We start from the raw sequence: 25,140 nt of genomic DNA, 5'->3' as shown, positions 1-25,140 counted from the left end.
GTAATTTCCCAAGGGCCTAAAAGAATTAAAGCAACCTCTGCTAAGAATCCCACCCCACTCAGATAGGGATTCCCAAGCATTAGACAGATGGGGTAAAAAAGTATGCACCTCTACTACTCTTGCTATCAGAGCACTAAATTGTCAGTTCCATATGCTAAAATTTCAGCAACATACCATGGAACTCCTCAAACAAAATGTGTCTTCCATTCCTGCTTGTGCCGAATCTAAAGAGTTACAAGAGTTGATGCATTCTGCAAGTCAAATAACTAAGCACACCTTACACTGTGGTTTTCACGCCCTTGAAGCTTCTTGCAGGGCAGCAGTCACCGGTTCTGTCCTTAGAAGGCATGCTTGGCTTAAGGAACAGCCCTTGCCAGACCATGTCAAATCTAAATTATTGGATGCACCCTTGCACAAAGGCAATTTATTTGGCACCAAGGCAGAGGAGGTCTTAAAAAAGATGGAAGAAAAAGCTAAATCTATGCCGACAGTTAAGGATTTCCTACAGGTCCAGCTACCCAGGTTCAGCAGGCATTGCTCCTCCAAGCACTGGTCCTTTCCAGCCCACACCAGATCAGTTCAGCGCTGACCCCCCAGACAGCAGCCACAAGGAATGCAGCGATCAAAGCAGTGGAGTTCCTCCACTTCAAAACCAGGAAGTTCTAAGCCACCCCCTCATGGTAAGAACTCACAATGACTCTCCTCCCCCACCCCCTCCCTCTACCCATTTGCACTTGCCCCTAGGAGGAAAACTCCTTTCACGCAAGCACCTGGGCCACCATTACCAACGACCGCTGGGTCCTCAACATAGTGTCCCAGGGATACAAATTTTCTTTCCACACTCTTCCAACCCCTAAGGGGTTCCCAGGTCTACCTCCAAACCAGTGGGCAGAGGCAAAAAAACAAGTCCTTTCCCTGCCCTCTATGAGGGCAATAGAGCACATTCCTGCAGAACAGATAGGTCAAGGTTTCTACGCCAGACTTTTTCTGGTACCCAGAAAAGTGGGCATCTGGCGCCCCATCCGCGATCTATCCATTCTAAACACCTTCCTGGTGATACCAAAATTCGAAATGCTGACCCTCCAACAACTGCTACCAATCCTCTCCAAGGATGCTTGGCTAGCCACCCTAGACCTAAAAGAGGCCTACCTCCACATTCCTAACAGGGAATCATGCAGGAAATACCTACGTTTCAGGGCAGGATCTCTGCACTTTCAGTTCTCTGCACTTTCCTTTGGCTTATCTACTGCTCCCAGAGTTTTCACAAAATGTCTGCCTCCCACCATTGCCTTTTGCAGACAAAGGAATATCCAAATTTACCCATACTTAGATGACTGCCTAATTCAGGCAGACAGTCAGGAAAAGCTGCTCAAGCACCTGACATTTGTAAAGTCCCTACTGACCTCTCTAGGGTACACTATCAACAAAAAGAAATCCAAACTAGTACCCACCTAGAGGATTGCATTCTTGGGAGCATGCCTGGACACAGCATCCCAGATGGCATTCCTTACACCAGAACAGCAAACCTGCCCGACAGCCTACTTCTCTCAACTAGCCACCAGACCCCAGTTATCTGCAAGTAAAATCTTGCAAGCTCTGGAGTTCATGGCATCTTGCATTCTACTCATTCCATATGTCAGACTGCATATGAGGAAACTACAATGGTACCTTTGGCGTCAACACTCTCAAGACCTGGAAACTCTTATACCATTGATAGCTTACCTAAGGAAAGATTTTCTTTGGTGGGCAGTAGCATGCTCCCACAACAAGGGACTACCTTTTCCACCACCCCCCGCTGCCCAGACCCTCACCACAGATGCATCAGACTATGCCTGGGGTGCACACCTGGACGGCAGGTGCATACAGGGCCAATGGAGCCTACAGCAAATCCACCTGCACATCAACCAAAAAGAGATGTTAGCTGTCCAGCACACATTGACAGCTTTCAGACCCCTTCTCTCCCCAGGGACTCTCCTAATCAAAACAGACAACACCACTGTGATGTTGTATATCAACAAGCAGGGAGGGACTCGCTCCTACTCTCTGTGCAGGCTGGCCATGACCCTTTGGCACACAGCCTGTGCCATTCAACGCCACCTGTTAGCACAATTCCTGCCAGGCTCTTTAAACTCTCTAGCAGACCACTTAAGCAGAAATCTTCTGGACCCACACCAGTGGCAGCTAGACCACAGAATCTTCATCCTAATAACTCAGAAATGGGGCACCCCGAAGGTCGGCCTGTTTGCCTTCCACACCAACCATCAGCTCAGCAAGTTCTGCACCAGGGACCATTACTGCATGGCTTGGAAAGTGGATGCCCTATCCTTCCCCTGGGTCAATCCGGTCTATGCATTTCCCCCACTACCTCTCATCACCAGGGTACTGCTCAAAATAAGGGAGGAAAAACCAAGGAAAGTTCTGATTGCTTCAAACTGGCCTCGCCAGCACTGGAACCCACTGCTGCGCAGCCTGTCCCACTGCCACCATGGCATCTCCCTCAGACCCCAACGCACATGACCCAGAGGGAAGGAAAATTCATGCATCCCCAATTGCAGACCCTCAGTTTGGCAGCTTGGCTTATCCCCTGACCACAGATCAATCTGTCAACCTGAGTAAACAAGTTCTAAATGTTATACATGATGCTAGATGCCCTAGCACTAGAAAGTCTTATGCTGACAAATGGAAAAGGTTCTGCACCTGGATTCAGGCTAAGGGAGCCGATACGGCACAGCCCTCTCTACCTTTCATCCTGGATTACCTAGCTGATCTGCTACACAGTGGTCTCTCTTTTTTCCTCTATTAAAATTCATGCATCTGCTATTTCTGCTCATTTCCACACTGAACACCCCCTTTTCTCACACCCTCTGATCAAACAATTCCTAAGAGGGGCTAGCAATTTGAGGCCACCCAGAAGAGCACCTACCCCAGCTTGGGACCTTAACTTTGTGTTGGAAAAGCTCGCCCTGCCCCCCTTTGAACTAGCATCTTCAGCAGAGTTAAAATTTCTCTCCTGAAAGACAGCTTTTCACCTGGCCATCACTTCAGCAAGAAGAGTCTCTGAGCTCTAAGCACTCATGGCTGTGGAGCCCTTCATCATCTTCAATGCTGATAGGGTGGCCCTCAGGACTAACCCATCCTTCATGCTCAAAGTGGTATCCAGTGTGGCTCCCAACCAATCCATTCATTTGCCCACCTTTTTCCCTAACCCACAAAACAAGGGGTAGGCGAGTCTGCACTCTCTGAATGTGCATAGACAGCTCAGATTCTATCTAGACAGGACTAAATCATTCAGAAAGTCTTTGCTATAGGGGCAGAGAGCAAAGCCATCTCCAAACAAACAATTTCCAAATGGATAGCACACTGCATCCATTTCTGTTACAAGCAACACAGAAAACCTCCCCCTGAGTGGGTCAGGACTCGCTCCACCAGAGCAGCTTCCACCTCTGCAGCTTTCCTCAGAGGAGTCTCCACCAGGGACATCCTGGAGGCTCCCACCTGGACATCTGTTCACACTTTCACCAAGCACCAAGCATTACCACCTGCCTATCTTTTCCAAATCCAAGGCAGGCTTTGCCCCTGCAGTCTTGCAGGGCATCCTAGCCTGCCCCTAGTCTCCTTGACTGTCTCCATCCTTTTCCTCAGCTTTGGGAATCAACCAAAATGTGATGACCGCAACAGTGAAATACGAAGAACATAATACAGTTGTGTACACTTAACCATAAATGTAGATGTTCGAGTGTATTCAGTGTTGCAGTCCTGGTTTCCCTCCCTCCATCCCCCTCTTCTTTCGGGTCTATATTGTAAGTTTGAAGTTTGAAAACTTCGAATCTCATATGATCAACATCATATGAGCGAAGTTTTCAAACATCGAACGTTTCAACGGAGATCGCCATAGGGAATATTTCCCTTCACTTCAATGTAGTGCGATCTCGGAGTTGGTATATTTAAGTAGCGGCGGACGTGGGGGTGCGATCTCGGAGTTGGTATATTTAAGTAGTGGCGGGCGTGGGGGGTGCAGGGGGGGTTTGCCCCCCTGCATAGAGTATTCAGGTAGTTTTTTTTTTTTTAGTTTGTTTATATTTTATGTTCGATGTTTGAAAACTTCGCTCATATGGAGTCGATCATACGAGATTCGAAATTTTCAGACTTCAAACATATAATATAGACCCCTTCTTTCTCACTCTCTTCTTACAAGGAACTTTTTGGTATTTACTTTCTACTAGTGGGGTTCTTCCACCATATCCTGGCTCCCACTTGGGAGCTCCTGACAGGGCAAGAAAAACTGATGTAATGGCGTCAGCTGCCTTACTTTATACTACTGATGACCTGACGTCAGTTCTGAAGTGACAGCAACTGACCCAGGAATACTAAGCCTCTAGTATTCGGGCCGGCCGAGGGCTACCCTGGCAGGGATAACCCAAATGTGATGACTGCAACAGTGAATACACTCAAACATCTACATTTATGGTAAGTGTACACAGCTGTACTTTTCCTCCACTGTAGTGCGATCTCGGAGTTGGTATATTTAAGTAGGGCAGGTGTGGGAGGTCACAGCTCTGTCGACATGGGAAATATAGACCTGTGAAAATCCTCTGTGATGGATAACATGGACGTGTGCTGGTTTTTACATAGGCAAAACCAAGAATGTCTTTCGAACACACATTTACCAGCATTTATATGACATTAGGAAAGTGAATTTAAAAAATTCACTGGCTAAACATGTCGGTACCTACCCAGGTCAAAATTTCAAATTCACAGTTCTTGAACAACTTACGGTGGATGAGAGAGGAGGCCCTATAGAATATTTACTTGAATATAAAGAACTGTTTTGACAATTGAGGGTTAATGCCAACAGTAATTCAGGACTGAATGATATGGTGTCATTGACTAGTTTTTTGAAACTAAAAGCAAACTTTTTTATGTAATTTGTTTACTTTTATTATTATATTATTAACATTATTATTAGAATATTTTACTATTTCATATAACTTATGTTAACATCTTAGGCTTGAAGTTTTTAACATTGTTAAATATCATAAGCAGTGCAATATGACCTTTGGTTTTATATGTAAGAAAAAAGGGAGTCTGTATCTTTAAATATAAATGGTGTTCAACACACATCTGTTAATGATGTCTTTGTAATGAGTATTTAAGGAGCTGAGGGGTGATACTCTGTTTTTTCTGAAGAAGTCAACTGTAATTTGTGACGAAAATGCTCAACATTAAATTTTATTCTTGTTCCTGTGGTGTTAGCCCGCTTTGTGGTTTAGTACTGTTTTGTTTGGTTTTCAACTATGCAAACACTTCCAAGCAAAAATCCTAAATATTATCGATTTTTTTTTTTTTTTGCATATTTGGGAGCCATGCATATATCCTTCCATTGTTTCTTTGTGATTTGCCTGTCCAGTCTGATTCTCAATCCTTTTTAACCTCCTCTGATTGATTTCTGTAGTTATCATACAATATTTCATACATCCTACTGTTTACCCCTTTTTAACACCAGCTTCTGTTCTAGATTCTGCTAAAAACTCTACCAGTGCTGGTATTTTACTTAGAATCCCCCTATTTCTTTTGCTTTGCCTATACTCTGATGTCAGTCCTTGATAGGGAAGGTAGTCTCTAACTATTTCTGGCCTCTTCCCATTCTGATACCTTTCCCTCTCTAATTATTTGCTCCCAATACCTTGTTTTTTTTTTTGCCAGTTTTCTCCAGTAAATTCCAGCCCCCTGGCCTATTCTCTATACTCCTAATTCCAGTCATCCCTATTGGCAGACTCTCCTTTCTCCATTCCCATGTTGGCTTAGTTCTTAGAATATTTTCTGCTACTTTATGAATATAATATTCTGTATGGTTGTTGTTCTCCTTAAGGATCTGCACCCAAAATCCCACTTTCTCTTATTTCTTGAGCTTCGCCCGTTTCATCATGATCCCTTTCCACTTTGAGTTATAGCTTTCTGCTTGTGCTATATATATAGGAGCCTTAATTGTGTAGCTCTGAAATACCTCTTCAGGTCAGGTAACCCCAAACCACCATGTCCTATTGGAAAGATCAACTTATCCCACTTGACTCTTGCCTCTTCCCATCCCAGATAAAATCTTTCAACTCTTTATTAATTGCTATCCACAACTTCTCCTCTGATAAAAAAAATATGCCTGATCTGTATATAAAACTAAAGGGACCAAAAACATTTTCACTTCTTGTATCTTGCTATCCGTAGCGAGCTTCCAGTTTCTCAGTTATTATATTATTCTCTGTTTAATGTACTACTTATTGATCTGATGGTGCATGTTGAAGCAAAATGTGTTCTATTAACTTTTTAAGTGAATTTGAGTAATAAAGTGTCCCTACTTTGTCCAGAATTCATAAGTATAGAAGTACAGAGGTATGCACAATCAGTAATGAAATGTATGAATTGTCAGTAAGAAATATGATGTTAATAACTATCTAGGGTGCTCATTTATAAAGTTCAGTTACAATTAAAGGATATGTCTGGTAGGTATATAGTTAGAGAAGTGGAAGGGAATGCAGTTATCTGTAATAGCAGTTTATCTCCCTCTTCACCCCTCAGAGTACAAGATTAGAGAAATATTATCTGAAATGTGTTGCTGCCACATAGGGGTGACAGTTATAATAGTGGACTGGAATTTGTTAGGGTTACCACCTGTCCCACTTTGCGAGGGACAGTCCCTCTTTGGGCAGTTGTGTCCTGACCAAAAATATTAAAAATGGCAAATGTCCTGAGATTGTAGGACATAATTGTGTCCCATATTTTATGTAATACTTGCATAAAATTGTTATTTCTGTATCTAAAATACCAAAATGTTACAAGAAACAGAATAAGCAACTAAACTGCTACAAGAAAAAGCTTTTATTTTGGCAAAAAAGTAAAGTTCTATCCTTTGTACTGACCATAGGTATGTGTCGGCCTGTAAAATCTGATGTGTGTCCTGAAAATGTGCCACTTTGGCCATTTGAAAAGGTGGCAACCCTAGAATTTGTTGACTGACCCCTGTGGCATGTGAGGTAGTCCCAGAGCAGTGAGAATTGCTAAAGCCAGGACATTTTCTAGGACATATTGTATCTTAATGGGTCTGTTGGAAGTGGTGTCCTAGAGGTGTGGAAAGGGCTAAAAGTATGCTTTTATTTTTATTCACATATGTGCTATTCAAGGATTGATTTATCTCAAGGCATAATTTGTACAGAATTGAAGAGTTTGAGATCCACCCAGCTGTTATTTTTGATCATCCTCCTCTAGCCCATTACTGCCTAGTGATACCACTAGGCATTTTTGTAGTTACAGCCTACTGACATCTCTAGGTGTCTAATATAGCCAATTCATGTTTGCGTTAATAATGACAAAACTATACTGTACGTAAGCCATTGAAATATTTCACCATAAAGCTTACAAGTCTGGCAATACATCTACGGTGATATTTGACCTTTAATACTCCTGAAGAGATGTAATTTTTCATATACTGTTTATTTATATTGCTATAATTTTGTATTTTTCTGAATATTTCAACAACCAGGTGGCACAGACAAAATTTGCATGGCCTCATATGAAAGCTCAGAGATGAACAAACAAATGTTGCTGACAGTATGTATGTAACTTTTTTGCTTACTGAGATATTGTAAGTTGTTTACAAAGCATTACAAAATTAATATTTACTTTTAGTATGACTTACAAATCCAGCTTAAGACCTTGAGTCTAGTGAACACTACCACTTTAAATATCTGTTTGTAGTGAATAAGATAACATTTACATTTCTTTAGTAACCTCTGTGGCTCTCTCTCTCTCTCTCTCTATATATATATATATATATATGACCGTTTGAAATCTGAGGGCATAAAACCTCAGGATGCTCCATTGGAGTGAACAAATTAGTATTGACTTTGGATTGATTTTAGCTTTAGGGGACTCTCACCTGGCGAAGCATAGGATATGTAATGTCTTCTTTTGTAAGTCTAGATATTCTTAGGACTGGTACAAGGCAGAGGTTGCTTAATGGGTGTTCTCACTCATAGGTGGTGATATAACTAGGTGGTGGAAAGCCTTTATGGACTCGCTGTACTTGACTTTGCAGGGTTGCACAAGATCCATGCAAGTATTCTGTACGTTGTTTATATGTGACTGGCAACAACAGGAAGGCAGGAATTGCCAAGTAGTTGGCAGAAGGGATAGACAAGTTTGATGATGAATTATAGCTAGGAAAGGTTAACTTATTAAAATTATTAAATACAGATTTAGAATTCTAAAGTCATGTTGCCAATAGAATTGCCCAAAGGCAGAAAAAAGCTTGGGCTTAGGCATTTAAAGAATGAGATAATGATTTTTGTGATTTGAGAGACACAAGTATCGATTGGTTGGTTGCCCAGGGTAAAATTATTAATATTTTTCAAAATTACTTTAGGGATTTATATTCTTAAGAGGTGCAGGAATGAAATTTAAGAGGGTACTTTAGAGTGAGATGTGTTTCTCTAGAAGTGGGGAAGAGAGAAAACGGGTGGCATTAGCACCATATGGAAGAGTTTTTCACAGTATTATGTAAGTTCTCTAGTGGGAAATCACTGGATGCTAATGACTTTCCTTTTGAATTTTGTGGGGGAAGGAGTAGTTGCCTTTCTTCATGCAGAAATGCTGACAAAATTCCATCCTATAGGAAGGAGGTAGTTGTATTAATTTTATTCAAGGTGGGGATGAATCCAATAAATCCTGGTTCTTTGCAGGACCATTTTAGCAGTTAGTCATGGTTGTAAAGGGTCAATGACCCTAAAGGCATCCAAGTTGACACCACACTCCCAAATTTCTTTCATTTTGATCACTGTTGTTTTGTTACTATATGCCACACATTTAACTGTAAAAAAAATAGACATTCTTGAGGAACTACAGTACTGTGATTTGTTCCACTGCCAACTAATGATAAATTATCATTAATCTAAAAATCAAAAATCTGATTGCTGCAAGGAGTATGGTCTCTTGTCATACTACTGGCGTTAGACAGGTAAGAGTGTAAAAGGCACACAAATGTGGATCACTAAGCAACTAATCAAGTGTGTCATGGCAACGAGCATTCAGAAAATATGAACTATTACTTTTGGTATAGGCATACGCCGTCACACCCAAGAATAAGGATCACACTGAACATTCCATCAAGCAGAGTCTCTGGCCTATCTCCCCAGACCCCTTTCTCAATGTATCTGTGATTTTCAGTACATTCCAGTGTTCACTTTCTTACCATGATTGTACTTTATATATTATAATTGTTTCTTTCTATATATATCTGTGTGTGTGTGTGTGTATATATATATATATATGTATATGTATATTTATATATAGATAGATTATATAGATATAGACACACACACACACACACACACACTCTAATTTTCAAGGAAAGGCTGGTAATATTTTCTAACACTACAGCCTTCTGTTCTTGGCCACTGTGATACACTACCACCACCCCAGATCATAGGAAGTTATTAGGCTAATGGCCCCAGGGCCTTTACAAGCCTAGCTGAGTTCTACCCTTATTTCCATGATCAGAACCAGTGGCTTCTGTCCAAGGGGGACAGAGTTGGACTCCCTGGGGTGAATTTATGGTTACCCATCTAATCGTCCAGATTGCATTTGAAGAGGACCAATGAGGTGCTCTGTTTGACATGAAGTGGGAGTCCATTCCAAAGGTGTGGTATGTCCCTCCAGCAGGTTCTGTTAATGTCACATACCAGGTTAAAGTATTTAGAGTGAGTAAGCCATGTACCATTTAACTTGCGGATATACAGCATTTCCAATAAAGCAGGGTCAAAGATTGCTTTATATGCAAGGCATAGATCACCTAGTCTGTATAAAGCAGAATAAAATGACAGTGATTTCAGATGATCCATGTAGGACAGATGCTGAAGTCCTTGAATTTTCCTTGTGAGGAACCTTTGTGGTCTCTCCAGTTGCTGCAGGTGCTTGGAAAGGTACATACCAAAATGGGCATTCTAGTTATTGGAATGATTAAGGTAGAGTACAGAGAGGTTATAATTTCTTTTTTCCTGGATGCAATGCCCTTACTTATGAGATGAGCAAAATAGAATGCCCTTCTTACCACTGTGGAGACATGGTGATCAAAGGTAGGGTTGCTGTCAACCTGTGTGCCCAGGCCTATCACCACTTATTGCATAATTAGGATGGTGTTATTGGTGTGGTAGTTAGCAGGAACCAAAAGGGATGATAATACATTTTTTGGAATTTACTTTAAAGCCATGACTTTGGCACCAATTTGTTTTATTTTTAAGACCCTCTTGTAGGATGTTGACATCATTTGGAGGTTGTATGACTGCTCCCAGTTTGCAATCATCAGGAAATTTTGTTAGCCACAGACTTTAGATGTTCTTCTTGTTTCACTGTTGCAGTTATCACATTTGGGTTATCCCTGCCAGGGTAGCCCTCGGCCAACCCAAATACCAGAGACATAGTATTTGTGTCAGTTGGTGTCGCTTGAGGACTGACGTCAGGTCATCAGTTGTATAAAGGAAGGCATCCAACGCCATTACATCAGTCTTTCTTGCCGTGGAGCCAGAAGCAGAAGCAGTTCGCACGAGTGCCAGTCTGCCGCTACCTGAGTTTCTTTGCTGAATTGAATTTGAAGTCTTCGAAAGCTAAGTATTCTGTTGGGGATCCTTTTTTCTTGCACTAACCGATATCAGAAAAAGTAATTATCTCACCTGTGGAAAGCAAATACCGCACCGGGACTTCCACTCTTACTGCGTCACTTGTCTAGGTCTAGACCACGACGTCCCTCGTTGTCACTTCTGTGCTTTGTTTATTGCCAGAACTATGTGTTGTCGGGCCCTTATTGTAGCTAGATATTTCCGTTTACAGTCCTCGAATTCCAATATGGCTTCGGTAAGCCATCTGACAGCAGATCTTCTGAAAAAAACATAAAGATAAAGACAGAGACAGACTGCATAGGACCAAACCTTCCAACAACGGTTCCGTTAAGCTGGTCGTCAGTTCTTGGGAACTCAGTGAGGTGCTTTTGCAGCCCCTGATGCCCGCTTCAGTTAATTCGCTGTCCGCTACCGAGACCCTTTTGGAGTTCAGTATGCTGCAGAACTCTTCTTTGTCTAAGGATCCTGCGATCATCTCTACCTTGGATGGGTCTGGAGCCGCTGTGCAGGCACCGGCTTCTGAGGAAGTCCTTCGCAACACCAAATCCCGACGTAAACCAACGTCTTCTTTCATGACTACATTTCTTTCAAAAACTACTGAGTTCCTTAGGCCCAGGGGTCGAACCATACCCAAGAAACTGACTACTCACTCTCAGGTGCCTGCTCCCTTGCCTCAATCTCAAATGCTTAAAATGACAGAAGACCTTATCATGCCGATTAGGGGCCAAGCCACTCCCTCAAAAAGGAAAAGAGAGCTGTCTCCAGTAGTTTTGTCTGAACAAGAGTCAGATGAATCCGATGCATCTGACTATGAAGACATGCAGCCCCTCTCCACATATGAGGATTCTGATGCTTAGGAATCTATTCCTTCAGCCTCTCCCCCAGAGGATTTTTCCTTTGGGGAAACCTTGCATACCTTAAGGGAGCAGTTACTATGGGAGAGTCAAGACTACCCACAGTCTAAAAAGAGACTCGGAGAGTTCCTGGACCTTCCACAACATAGGCCGTTAGCCATCCCCTCCCAGTCCTAGATGTGATGGATGATGTCTTCCTTGAATGCAGCTTGACTCCAGATGCCCTCCGTCCTGCTCCCAGAAGACCAGACAGGTACTACAGAGTTCCTGACTCGCACAAATATCTTTTTATAAATCCTGCAGCTGACTCTTGAGGTCATTACTCAAGGGCCTAAAGGGATTAAAGCAACCTCAGCTAAGAATCCTACCCCCTCAGACAGGGATTCCCAAGCACTAGACAGATGGAGTATACACCTCAGCTACTCTTGCTATCAAGGCACTAAATTGTCAGCTCCATATGCTTAAGTATCAGCAACATACCTAGGACTCCTTAACAAAAAATTTCCTTCTTTCTTGCATGAGCAAAATCTAAAGATTTACAGGACTTAATGCATTCTGCTGGTGAAGTAACTAAACACACTTTGCATTGCGATTTTTACGTCCTAGAAGCTTCTTGCAGGGCAGCAGTCACCGGATCTGTCATTAGAAAACATGCATGGCTTAAGGACAACCCCTGCCAAGCCATGTCAAATCAAAATTGTTGGTTGCACCCTTGCACAAAGATACCTTGTTTGGCACTAAAGCAGAAGAGGTCTTAAAAAAGATGGTAGAAAAAGCAAAATCTATGCAGACTGTTAAAGGTTTCTTACAGGTCCAGTCCTGCCCCCTAGGTACAGCAGGCATTTTCCCTCCATGCACTGGTCCTTTTCTGCTCCGAGTAGACAGGGCCAGCCTAGGCCCCGTGGAAACAGACCCCCCCCCCAGACAGCAGCCCCAGGGGTTGCAGAGATCTAAGCAGTGGACTACCTCCATTTCAAAACCAGGGAGTTCTAAGCCACCCCCTTATGGTAAGAACTCACAAAGACTCGCCCCTTCCCAACCTCACCTCTGCCCACCTTCATACACTCCTAGGAGGAAAACTGCCCTTTCACTCAAGCACCTGGGCCACCATTACCAAGGACCAATTGGTTCTGAGCATTATGTCTCAGGGGTACAAATTCTCCATCCACACCCTTCCATCCACAAAAGGGTTCCCAGATCTACCACCAAATCATTGGACAGAGGCTCAAAAGCAAATCCATTCTCTGCTCTCCTTGGTGGCAGTAGAGCATGTTCCTGCAGAGCAGATAGGCCAAGGCTTCTACTCCAGACTTTTTCTGGTACCCAAAAAAGAGGGCATCTGGCACCCCATCTTCAATATGTCCATTCTAAACACATTTCTGGTGATCCTAAAATTCAAAATGCTCACCCTCCAGGAGCTGCTACCCATGCTCTCCAAGGATGCCTGGATAGCCACCCTGAACCTAAAAGAGGCCTACCGCCACACTCCTATCAGGGCGTCCTGCAGAAAATATCTCCACTTCAGGGCAGGATCTCAACACTTTCAGTTCTTTGCGCTTCCCTTTGGCTTATCTACTGCTCCCAGAGTTTTCACAAAATGCCTGGCTCCGGCCATTCCCTTTTGCAGACAAAGAAATATTCACATTTATCCCTACTTAGACTACTGCCTTATTTAGGCAGACAGCCAGGAAAATCTGCTCAAAGACCTGGCCTTTGTAAAGGACCTACACAATCAATTAAAAGAAATCCAAACTGCTACCCACCAAAAGGATAATCTTCCTGGGCGCTAGTCTGGACACAGCATCCCAGATGGCATTACTTACACCAGAGAATCAAATTTTCCTATCAGCTTACTTCTCTCAACTGGCCACCAGGCCCCAGCTTTCTGTAAGGAAAATCCTGCAAGTCCTGGGGTTCATGGCCTCTTGCATACTCCTCATTCCATATGCCAGGCTGGATACAAGGAAACTTCAGTGGTACTTAAAGAGCCTTTGGTGTCAACACTCTCAAGATCTGTAAACTCTTCTACCTATTATTCCTTGCCTGAGGAAGGAATTTCTTTGATGAGCAACAGCATGCTCCCACAACAAAGGACTGCCCTTCTCCCCATTCCCCAACACCCAGACACTCACCACAGATGCATCAGACTACGCTTAGGGTGCACACTTGGACAGCAGCTGCATGCAGAGCCCATTGAACCCCCAACAACTCCCTCTGCACATCAGTTAAAAAGAGATGATGGCTGTGCAGTAGGCCTTAATAGCTTTCAAACGCCTTCTTTCTCCAAGGGTTCTCCTGATCAAGACAGACACCACCACTGTGATGTGGTACATCAACAAGCAGGGAGGGACTCACTCTCCTACCCACTGTCCAGGCTGGCCATGACTCTTTGGTTCACAGCCTCTTCCATGCAAATACACCTGTTAGCTCAATACCTGCCAGGCTGTCTCAACTCCCTGGCAGACCAATTAAGCAGACAGCTCTTGGACCACTATGAGTGGCAGCTCAACAGAAACACCTTCTTCCTAATAACTCAGAAATGAGGAACCCCGGAGGTCGACCTCTTTCCCTCCCACACCAACCATCAGCTCAGCAAATTCTGCACCAGGGAGCATCACTGCATGGTTTGGAAAGTGGATGCCTTGTCCTTCCCTTGGGTAAACCTCTCGGTCTATGCCTTTCCTCCCCTACCTCTCATTCCCAGGGTACTGCTCAAAATAAGGGAGGAAAAACCAAGGACCATTCTCATAGCTCCAGACTGGCCCAGATAGCACTGGTATCCCTTTCTGTGCAGCCTGTCCACGCTACCTCCATGGAATCTTCCTCAGATTCCAAACCTCTTAACCCAGAGGGAAGGGGAACTCATGCACCCCCAGTTGCAGACACTCAAGTTGGCAGCTTGGCTTATACCCTAGCCCTCCCCCTGACCAATCTGCCATCCTCATTAAACAGGTTCTGGATGTTATCCGAGAGGCCAGAAGCCCTAGCACCAGAAAGTCTTATGCAGATAAATGGAAAAGGTTCTGCACCTGGATCCAGGCCAAGGGGGCCAGTATGTCACAGCCCTCCATCCACCTTATCCTGGATTACTTAGCTGACCTACTACACAGTGGTCTCTCTTTCTCCTCTATAAACTTTCATGCCCCTGCTATTTCTGCTCATTTTCCCACTGAGCAGCCTCTTTTTTCACACCCTCTGATTAAACAGTTCCTCAGAGGGGCTAGCAACTTGAGGCCCCCCAGAAGGGCACTATCAGCAGCTTGGGACCTTAACTTTGTCTTGGAAAAGCTCACCCTGCCCCCTTTCGAACCAGCTTCTTCTGCAGAGCTAAAATTTCTTTCCTGGGAGACAGCCTTCCTCCTGGCCATCACTTCAGCCAGAAGAGTTTCTGAGCTGCAAGCACTTATGGCTGTTTAACCCTTCATCATATTCCATGAAGACAGGGTATCCCTGAGAACTAATCCATCCTTCATGCCCAAGGTGGTGTTCATTGTGGCTCTCAACCAATCCATCCATTTACCCACCTTCTTTCCTAACCCCCAAAACAAGGGGGAAAGGATCCTGCACTCTCTAGATGTGCACAGACAGCTCAAATACTATCTGGACAGGACTAAACCCTTCAGAACGTCTGATCAATTGCTGGTTAGTTTTGCTTCAGGGGGCAGAAGGTAAAGCCATCTCCAAGCAAACCATTTCCAAATGGATAGCACACTGCATCCATTTCTGCTACAAACAGCATGGCAAGCCTCCCCCCAAGGGGGTCAGGACACACTCCACCAGAGCAGCTTTCCTCAGAGAAGTCCCCACCAGAGACATCCTGGAGACTGCCACCTTGACATCTCTTCATACTTTTACCAAGCATTGCCACCTGCCTCTCCCCTCCAAATCCAGGGCAGAGTTTGCCTCTGCAGTCTTGCAGGGCATGCTAGCCAACCCCTAGCTTCCTGAACTGCCTCCACCCGTTTCCTCAGCTTTGAGAATCTACTCAAATGTGATGACTGCAACAGTGAAAAATGAAGAACATTGTACAGTTGTGTACATTTATCATAAATGTAGATGTTTGAGTGTATTCACTGTTGCAGTCCTTGTTTCCCTCCGTCCATCCCCCTTTCTCTTTTTCTTTTTTTTTCCTTGTTGTTCCCCTTTCCTTACAAGGGACATATTGGTGTTTATTTTACACTGGTGGGGTTCTACCATCAGAGCCTGGCCTCCTACTTTGTGGGCTCCTGACAGGTTAGGGCAAGAAAAACTGATGTAATGGTGTTGGATGCCTTTATTTATACCACTGACGACCTGACGTCAGTCCTCAAGTGAAAGCAACTGATGCAGAAATACTAAGTCTCTGGTATTCAGGCCGACCGAGGGCTACCCTGGCAGTGATAACCCAAATGTGATGACTGCAGTAGTGAGTACACCTGAACATCTACATTTATGGTAAGTGTACACAACTGTACTTTTTAGCTTGTACTTCTGAGAAATTGACTCCAAACAGTAGAGGCCCTAGGACTGAGTCGTGTGGAGCACCACTGGTTACAGGTCTGCTGTTGGAGCTGGATACTCCTATTTTGACTGTATGGGTTGTATCAGTGAGCCATTTAGCGACCCATCTAATGAAATAAGGGTTGATACCTAGCTGGGTGAGTTTGTCAATATTGCCTGAGCGAGGGATAGTGTTAAAAGCCTTAGCTAAGTAAATGTAGGCTGTATGCACAGATTTCCCCTCATCTAGGGCCTTGGTGACTGTCTCAAAGAAGTCCACCAGGTTTAACGGGCATGATCTCCCTTTGACAAATCCAACTGAGTAGGGTCAAGTGTTTGGAAATTACCTATATCTTTGTTGATAAGGTCCATGATGATTTGCTTCATGGCCCTGCAAATAAGGCTAGTCAGGCTAATAGATCTGTAGTTCCCAGGGTCAGTGTATGCACCACCTTTTTGCAAGAGAATAATGGTGGCCATTTTCCATTCAGCTGGGATGAAGGTGGAGCTTAGACTGATTGAAAAGAGTGCCCAGTGGTGTTGCAAATTCTTGTTTGAGCCCATGTAGGACACAACTGGGGATGTTATCAGGTCCCTTAGATGCTGTGTGTTTGCCCTTAGAGAGGGCATTTATTACTTGTTCTTCAGAGGTACAAAGTAGAGGACAGGTGGTAGGGATGGCATGGGGTACATGTGGTGGGGACATGGAGTGAAGTTTTCACAGAACCTGTTGGCTAACAGGTTAGCTATGTCCACAGACTCGGTATATTACTAGGCTTGTCCTTGAAGTTTACCTAAGGTGCTGTGATACTCTGAGGAAATGAGGAAAAATTTATGTTGTTGGCAAAGTGTTGGATTTCTGCCTACAGTACCACAGGCCAGTGTTCAAAAATAAACTTGTGTGTCTGGAGGGCAGCTGGAGAAGGATGGGGTGTTCATGTGTATTTTTCCTTCATTTCTAGAGAGGGAGTGTATCTGACATTTAATACTTAGTCTCTAGTGCCAGTATTTCTGAAGTGACTGACACACACACACACACACACACACACACACACACACACACACACACACACACACACACACACACACACACACACACACACACACACACACACACACACACACACTAGATACAGGTCCAGTGATGTACTTGGTACCAGGGCCTCATTTCATTCCCTACCTACAGAGAAATGGAAGAAACTATCCTTTGTCATGTTTCTGTTGTTGGATTGATGGAAGAGGCTTTGATTATGATCTGGTGTGGATGAGAACATGTGTTAAGTCACTAGAGAAAAGGACTAGGTATCTCTGTGGTTTAAATAGATGAAGCTTTGACTGTGACCCATTTTTGACTCTGGATCGACAGCTTGGGTGCTGGAAAAGTAGCAGCGGAGGGTGGAAGTGAGCAGTTATTGCCACCCTTCCTATTACAATGGAGGGAAGTAGCTTTGTCTGATGAAATCTCTATACTTGGCAGTAGCTGGGAGTAAGGACAAGGCGACAGGAAGGGCCAGGCTGTAGCCAGAACTGGCATATGCACTAGCATTGTGTGATTTATGCACATCAGGGCTCTCACGAATTAGAGAGAGAGGGCAAACAAAATCCCTGATTGTTGCTTAGGTGATAACTTCCACTGATTTATCTGTGCCCAAGTGGAATGAATGTGGTACAGTCTATATTGGGAGAGCCAATAATTGGTAAGTACAGGCATATAAAAACAAGAAAAGAAAAGGATGTTTCCATCCAAGTTGATTGAACTGTATACTTTTCTCTATACAAGACCCATAAGCCGGGTAATAACATTATGACTTCTTGAAATCTGCACTGCCTGTTTTGTAGTAATTAGCAAGATGGTCCATACTCTTAATGCCAATGCTTTCTTTTCATTTTTGCAGTGCTCTTGGTGGTGGTTCTGCTTTACATATACCAGCATTCCCCAACGGTGGCTGTCTTATTGACTATGTTCCTCAGGTGTGCCAGCTCTTGAACAACAAGGTAGGTTATTCTTTCCACATTTATTCCCTGGCAAACTGAAGGAAAAGGAGGAGACTAGTTTATTTAGATGTTCAGTGTTTATAGTGGGAAGTCTGATTGGAAACTATATATATAAGCAGAGAGCATCTAAACATGTGGAATGACACAGCATGAACTTTGCTTATATTTAGAAAGAGTTTGCAAAAGGACTCTGGTAAACTGGACACCAAGAAACTGACTGAATACCAAGTGAATCTTGAAGCAACACTTCACAAACTTACTTGGCTGCCTTGGTAAATGCTCAAAAGCGTGTTTCCTCTCCTTTGCTGCAGCTCTGACCAGAGTCCTCTGAGACTAGCTAACCATATAGACATTTTTCAGTTCTTAGAGTACAATTGCTTACATTTATGATAGCCTTAAAGCTTGTAATATTAAAGTGGGTGTGCAGTGGGCTGTGTCATACACAGAAAAACATGTTTGTTAATTGACAGCTTGGTTGGTTGGCCTTTGGTAGTGTTCTTTGGTTAGTCAGTTAGCAGCTGATCAAAGTATAACCAGTTAGATCTTCTTAGTTTCAAAGAGTGCTCCTCTTAAAAATCTTGATTGTTAGCATCTACTGTATTGTGACTTCTGAGTTTACTAACCTACACCATTCCCACTTCCACTTGTGACTGGGAGGCAAGAATGTCTCATTACTTTAAGTCTGTAATATGATTGGAAAAATAAGTGATCGTACATATATGTGCATTTATGTATTATTTTAGGTCAAATATGGCTGTTTTCTTACCCCAAATGCTGTAGCCATGCTTCAAGTACCAGCACTCAAAGCACCATATATCATTGTAAAGGTTATGATCATCTATTTAATTAGTTTACTGTCATTCCGCATTTTAGATACATTTGTGTCTGTTTTCATTTTAGACCCAAGAAATTAAAACACAGCAGAAACAGTTGTTGTTGTTGTGTCTTTCGGCTTTTCCTAGTTAGGGGTCGCCACAGCGGAACTCCGGTCCGCTAATGATTGGCAGCAGATTTTTACGTGCCGAGTTGTCGGCCCTGACGCACAACCTTCAACTAAGGCACACCCATTCATGCATGTCTCCACATAGAAGACGCTCTAGCTGAGAATCGAACAGGGCGTCGTCTTACTGTGAGGCGACAACGCTACCGCAGCACCACCACCGCAGCATATACACAGCAGAAACAGTTAACTTTTCTAATTTAGAACAGCAGATTCCTTGCAGCAAAGTGAAAATGAATGGAATTGGCCATGCTGCAAAAACACCAACAAAACTGTACTGAATATTCTCAAGTAAGCATTTTAAGTATATTGGTTCAGTGCATATTTGATTTTATAATGGGTTGTAAGCAGTAAACTAGCAAATCTGCTAACTCTGTGCATAAATCACTTGTGTGTAGTAAAGACTTGGAAATGGTGGATTTTATTCTGGTGGAGGAATATGAATAAAACTGTGAAGCTCTAGAACGTTATATACATACATGCAAATATTTCAGACTTGGGCAGTAATACCCTTCTAGCCTGCCAATATACTGAAACAGTCATTCTTATAATAAGTGTCTGACTCTTAAAAACATCTAACTGGTGCTTGCTTTAATATAATTTGGTAGTCTTTTCCATGCATCAGCTACTGTCTCAGAGAACTAATTAGTAAATCTCTTATACCTATATAATCTCCTAAACAAGTTGTCTGATGATTCTCTACTAGTTGTAGATAAACCCAAACTTTTCCATTGGTAGTTGTCTCTAAATGTCCTATACACCTGAATAAGGTCTCCCCTTAAATATCTATATGTGTAGGTTAAGATATTATAACTTAAATTTTCACATCCATGGATACCATTGGTATATTTCCTCTGTACTTTATTCCAATTTACTCATTCTAGTTTTCTTAAAGATTTCCATATTGTTATTCCATGCTGTAGTTTGGGTCTGATGTAACCTGCAAACAAAGATTTAATTTCTGAATTCATAGACTTTATACTTTTATACACCCTATGATGTTATAACCATTGATGTGAAGTTGTTAAATCTCGCTGTTTATTCTCACTGATGGGTTCGGTCGGAGCCAATCCTCGGCTCCGACACGGCAGATAGCAAAGCTCAAGGTTTGCCAGTAGCTCGAGACCAAGCCCCTTATCCCACAATGCACTGCTGGAATTACCCCAGATCTAGTTTGCCGCGGCAAGAGAGATCTGGGTGATCCAGTCAGCTCGGACCATTTTTTGCTAAATCGCAAGTTTAAAAAAATTCTTTATCCTTCTTTTTGATAGATATTCTTTATTTATTGTGTGTGTGTGTGTGTGTGTGTGTGTGTGTGTGTGTGTGTGTGTGTGTGTGTGTGTGTGTGTGTGTTTCTCGTTAATATAGTTTTAAGTAGGTTAGATTGTAGAGATAGTGCCCTGTGTTGGCTTAGTTTTCTTAGTGTTGGGCCTTTTCTCAGCCCTATTTAGTTTTAACAATTTTATTCTTGTTATTAGTATTTTTTTAGTGTAGGCATAGTTAGCCCTGTATTTAACCTCTACGGGTTAATTTTGTGGTGTGTCTGTTTCAGACATGTCAGATGAGAGAGAAAAGTCTCACCCCAAATCGGGGTTTAAGAAATGTCCAGATTGTGGACAGAAAATGTCCGTCACTGACGGGCATGTCCAATGTGTTTACTGTCTAGGGGCTAAACACCTCCAAGACTCTTGCAGTATTTGCCACTCTTTTTCCTCTAGGGTACTCTTAGAGAGAAGGAGAAAACTCATTGACAGGGGGGTGGCAGCATTTCTTCAAAATCTTCTAAGTCTTCAGATTCTAAACTTACTAAGAAGGCAAAAAGATCAGAGGGTACAGGGTCATCGGTTCCACAGTCCACGGAACTGAGTGTCCCTTTGGTTCGGAGCCAGCTCCCAGTCTTGGAGCCGGTCTCTGAGGTTCCCTCATCTCCTCTGTTCCAGTCAGCACCTTTGGTGCATTCCTCGAAGTCTTTGGTCAGCCTCTCTGATATGGATATGGATTGGCTAGTGCAGAAGCTTCTACGGGCACCAGGACTTGCTGAATTGTTGTCAGCCCCGACCATTTCGTCGGAGCCAAAGACCATTGAACTGGACTTGACTACTCCTCCTCCGAGCCGTACTGGAGACTCGGAGCTGAAGGAACCCGAACCGATAGTTGTCGAACCTATGGAACCGAGACCCGCACCGGTGTTATCGGTTCCATCTACTCGGACGTCCTCAGTGCCGACCTTGGACACTAGGAGCCGACACTCTCCTGTCGGATCCGGGGAGGATAGTTGGACTGATTTGTCGGTGCTGACTCTTCATCTCGGAGCTTCGACTCGGATGAGCTCGGCTCCCACCTAGGGCTCGTAGCCCATGGTTTTGGTGCAGGAGGATCGGATGGTCCCTTCGGATCCATCTACCCCTTCTTGTCGGAGGCATGATGCTTTCGATGCCATGAGGAGAGTTCTGTCTCCTAAGACATAGTCGGCATCAGTTCGGGCTTCCTTCTCCCCTCAAGCTCCTGTGTCCGCTTCTACGTCTACCAGTCCCCCTAAGTGTAGAGACCCCAAGCCTCAAGTAGCCCCACAGGGCGTCCCCTGCTCTTCTGAGACCTCCCCACTGAGGAGGTACTCAGGAAGAGACTGTGCAAGAGGAGGCACTTAGACTTCCCACAGGAGTCTTTGAGATCCGACACTGACTTGGATGAGTCAGAAGGGTCCCCTCGATCCCCCTCTGAGGTTATCTCCTTTGCGGAGATATTAGAGATCCTGAGTCAGAGGGGCGATTGGCAGTCCAAAACCCATACTGAGTCAGTGCTCTTGAAGGCTTTTGGGTCTCAACCTTCCACTTCTTGGGTGTCTCCGTCTTACGACAAGCTCATGGAGCTGATCTCTCGTAAGGCATGGGAGTCACCGGAGGCCATGGAACCTGTCCCTCGGAAGCCGAATAAGTTAATCTCTGCCCCAGTGGACAAAGCCTTTTTGACCAGAGTAGTGCCTGTTGATGCCATGGTGGTAGCTGCAGCCACCAAAAAGGAAGTGTTTGAAACATCCACATCTATCCATCCTCCTAACAGAGATTCTAGGATCATGGATAGATATGGGAAACGCATGTTTAGTTCAGCGACTTTTTCTCTGCGATCGCTGAACTATTTAACCCATTTCACGAGACTACAAAGAGATCTCCTGAAAGAGCTAGGAGATCCTCTCCAGGGTACGGTAGCTGCAGGGGTTGCTGACAAAGTCAACACACAGCTCGCTACCCTAAACTCGGTTCTGAACTCGTCCATGCGTCTCATATCTTATGCAGCTGATGGTTCGAGTAGAGCCGCTAGTTCAGGCATTGCTCTGCATAGACAAGCCTGGATGCGTCTCTGTTCCTTTGCGGAGCCCTTTAAGTCTTCCTTTATCAACACCCGATTTGATGGCTCATCACTGTTTGGGCCTAAAGTAAAGGAAACTTTAACCAGGTGTGAGCAGGAAGGCAAGACCCTATCTGCCGTTGGAGTCCGTTTTTCTTTCGCTACTCGGCCCTATCACAAGGGCCCTAAGGGCGGAAAAATGTGGTTCCAAAAAGCACAGGGAGCCTTTCAGGACACATGTGGAGAAACCCCCTCTAGAGGCAGAGGAGGGAGTTATAACAGAAGATGCCGCCCACGTGGCAGAGGGGGCCTGCAGCAACAGGGTGACAGAGGCCAGTTCTCCGGTCAGCCCTACCAGCGCTCCTTAAAGGAGGCCCGGCTTTCTGGCTCTGGAGGCAGTTTAGGGTCGCTTATCTTTGTACCCAGAAGCCTGGCTAAACATAACATCAGATACACGGGTACAAAGCATCATTTCCAGAGGATATTTCATACCGTTCTCTTCCCCTCCTACTCCTGTAAATAGAATCCCAGATGTTCCACCCAGTTTTAGGGAACCAGCAATTGCAGAGGTCCAAAAATTGTTAGAAAAAAAGAGTCATCCAACCAGTCCTAGCAGACCAAGTTGGATTCGGAACTTACTCAAGATTCTTTTTGGTACCAAAGAAAACAGGGGACTGGAGACCTATCTTGAACCTCAGCAGACTCAACCAATTTGTAAAGAAAGAGAAGTTCTGAATGGTCACGCTTCAGTCCAGTCTTCCCTTAGATCTCAAGGAAACGTACTATCAAATAAAGATGAACAGACGCTCCAGGGATCATCTGCGTTTCTGGCTGGGAGCCAATCACTACCAGTTTCAAGCCCTGCCCTTTGGTCTCACTACAGCCCCCAGAGTATTCACCAAATGCATGGCAGTGGTCACGGCTCACCTGAGGCGTCTAGGATTCCAGGTGTTTCCATACCTAGACGATTGGCTCCTCACTGCTACCACCAGGCATCAATTGACTCAGGCAACACAATATACTCTGACACTCTGCCATCAATTAGGCATTACCATCAACTTCGTAAAGTCTTCCTTATTGCCATCACAGCATACCGTTTTTATAGGAGCAGAGTTAGATACCTCAACCACCACTCTGTCTTCCAATCGAAAGAGTCTCACTTCTTCGTTAACATGTCACCTCACTGGTGTCAAAGAACAAAGCTACAGCAGCAGATGGCAGCAGCAATCCTGGCTGTACCACTCGCAAGGATGCATATGCGAATCCTTCAATGGCTCCTTTTTGCTCAGCGGTCTTACCAAAAGCTACCGATGCACCACATGATTCTCATCACAGATTCTTGCAAGAGAGACCTTCGGTGGTGGTTGACGTCTCCATGTTACAAGCCGAAGACCCCCCCCCCCAGTAGCCACTGTGACCACGGATGCTTCTCTGATAGGGTGGGGGGGTGGGCATTTTCAGGGAAAGACTGCCCAAGGCACATGGACAAATCAAGAGTCACATCTGCATATCAATGTTCTGGAGTTGAGAGCGGTACGTCTGGTATTGCAGTACTTTCAGGACTCTCTTCCTCTAGGGACAATTGCAATTCAAACGGACAACATGTCAGTGGTCTGGTACTTGAACAAACAAGGCGGAACCGAGTCTTACACCCTTTGTCGAGAAGCCTTGAGTGTATGGCAATGGGCTGTGTCATCCCACCGTTTTCTGATAGCAATGCACATCCCGGGGAAATCCAGTATGATAGCGGACAAGCTCAGCAGGGCAATACTGTTGCCTCACGAGTGGTCTCTCAACCAACGAGTCGCCAATTTGATTTTCCGCAAACGGGGCCAGCCTTGCTGCGACCTCTTTGCCAGTCACATCAATACCAAATGCAGAAGCTACTTTGCCCTAATACCACCTCCAGGATATTTCCCGAGAATGCACTTGTACACAATTGGCCTCCGGGTCTCCTATATGCATTCCCACCTATTCCATTGATACCCAAGGTTTTATAGAAAGAAAAATCGCTGGGAAGGACAGTTATCCTCATAGCCCCCTACTGGCCTCGACAGATTTGGTTCCCCTTTCTTCACCGTCATGTACTGGAGGATCCATGGATCCTGGACCCAGTTCCGGACGTTCTGACACACCCGTCAGGGGACCTCCATCCTTCACTGCAGTCCCTAAAACTGACTGCTTGGCTAATCCACTTCCCCTAATTGCCAGTCTTCATTCGCTCTCAGATGATACAAGACAAATCCTTTTGTCTTCTCACAAGCCATCCACCAGGATACTATACCGTAGTAAGTGGAACAGGTTCTCAATTTGGGCCAATATACAGAAAATCAACCCTTTCCGAGCTCCTCTATCGTCCATTTTAGAATTTTTGACAAAGATTTTTAAGGAAGGAGCAGCAGCTGCCACAGTTCGAGTCCAGTTAGCCGCCATATTAAACTTCCACCTTGGATTCGATGGGTTGAACGTTATGGGCCATAAGTTATATAAGGCTTTTCTTTAAGGTGCTTTTCACATGAGACCTCCTGTCAAAATCGCTTATTCTCCCTGGAATTTGAATTTTATGCTGTCTCAAATAATTCTCGCCCCCTTCGATCCAACATCATCTTGTGATCTCAAATATTTGTCCTGGAAGACTATATTTCTAGTAGCCATTACTTCTGCCCACAGAGTGTCAGAACTTCAAGCATTATCTATCAGGCCTCCTTACATGATTTTCCATGCTGATAGAGTATCTCTCAGAACAAACCCCTCCTTTTTGCCTAAAGTCTGTTCCGAATCCAGTATCAATCAGGTCATTGATTTG

At 44.1% G+C, this 25,140-nt stretch overlaps 1 protein-coding gene across 2 annotated transcripts in view; it reads left to right on the top strand.

The window, feature by feature from the left end:
• BABAM2 (BRISC and BRCA1 A complex member 2) overlaps window positions 1-25,140 on the top strand; it is a 2,993,168-nt gene that overhangs the window by 2,180,325 nt on the left and 787,703 nt on the right. For both annotated transcript variants that reach the window (XM_044085207.1, XM_044085201.1), the window contains exon 8: window positions 17,890-17,989. In XM_044085207.1, coding sequence (XP_043941142.1) covers window positions 17,890-17,989 — 100 coding nt within the window. The remainder of the gene's footprint in view (window positions 1-17,889; window positions 17,990-25,140) is intronic.

This window comes from Protopterus annectens, chromosome 1.part1 (genome assembly GCF_019279795.1).
Source record: "Protopterus annectens isolate FY-2018-M chromosome 1.part1, PAN1.0, whole genome shotgun sequence".
NCBI lineage: Eukaryota > Metazoa > Chordata > Ceratodontiformes > Protopteridae > Protopterus > Protopterus annectens.
The sequence above is the reverse complement of the archived record's forward strand: the minus strand, read 5'-3'. Positions and strand labels throughout refer to the sequence as shown.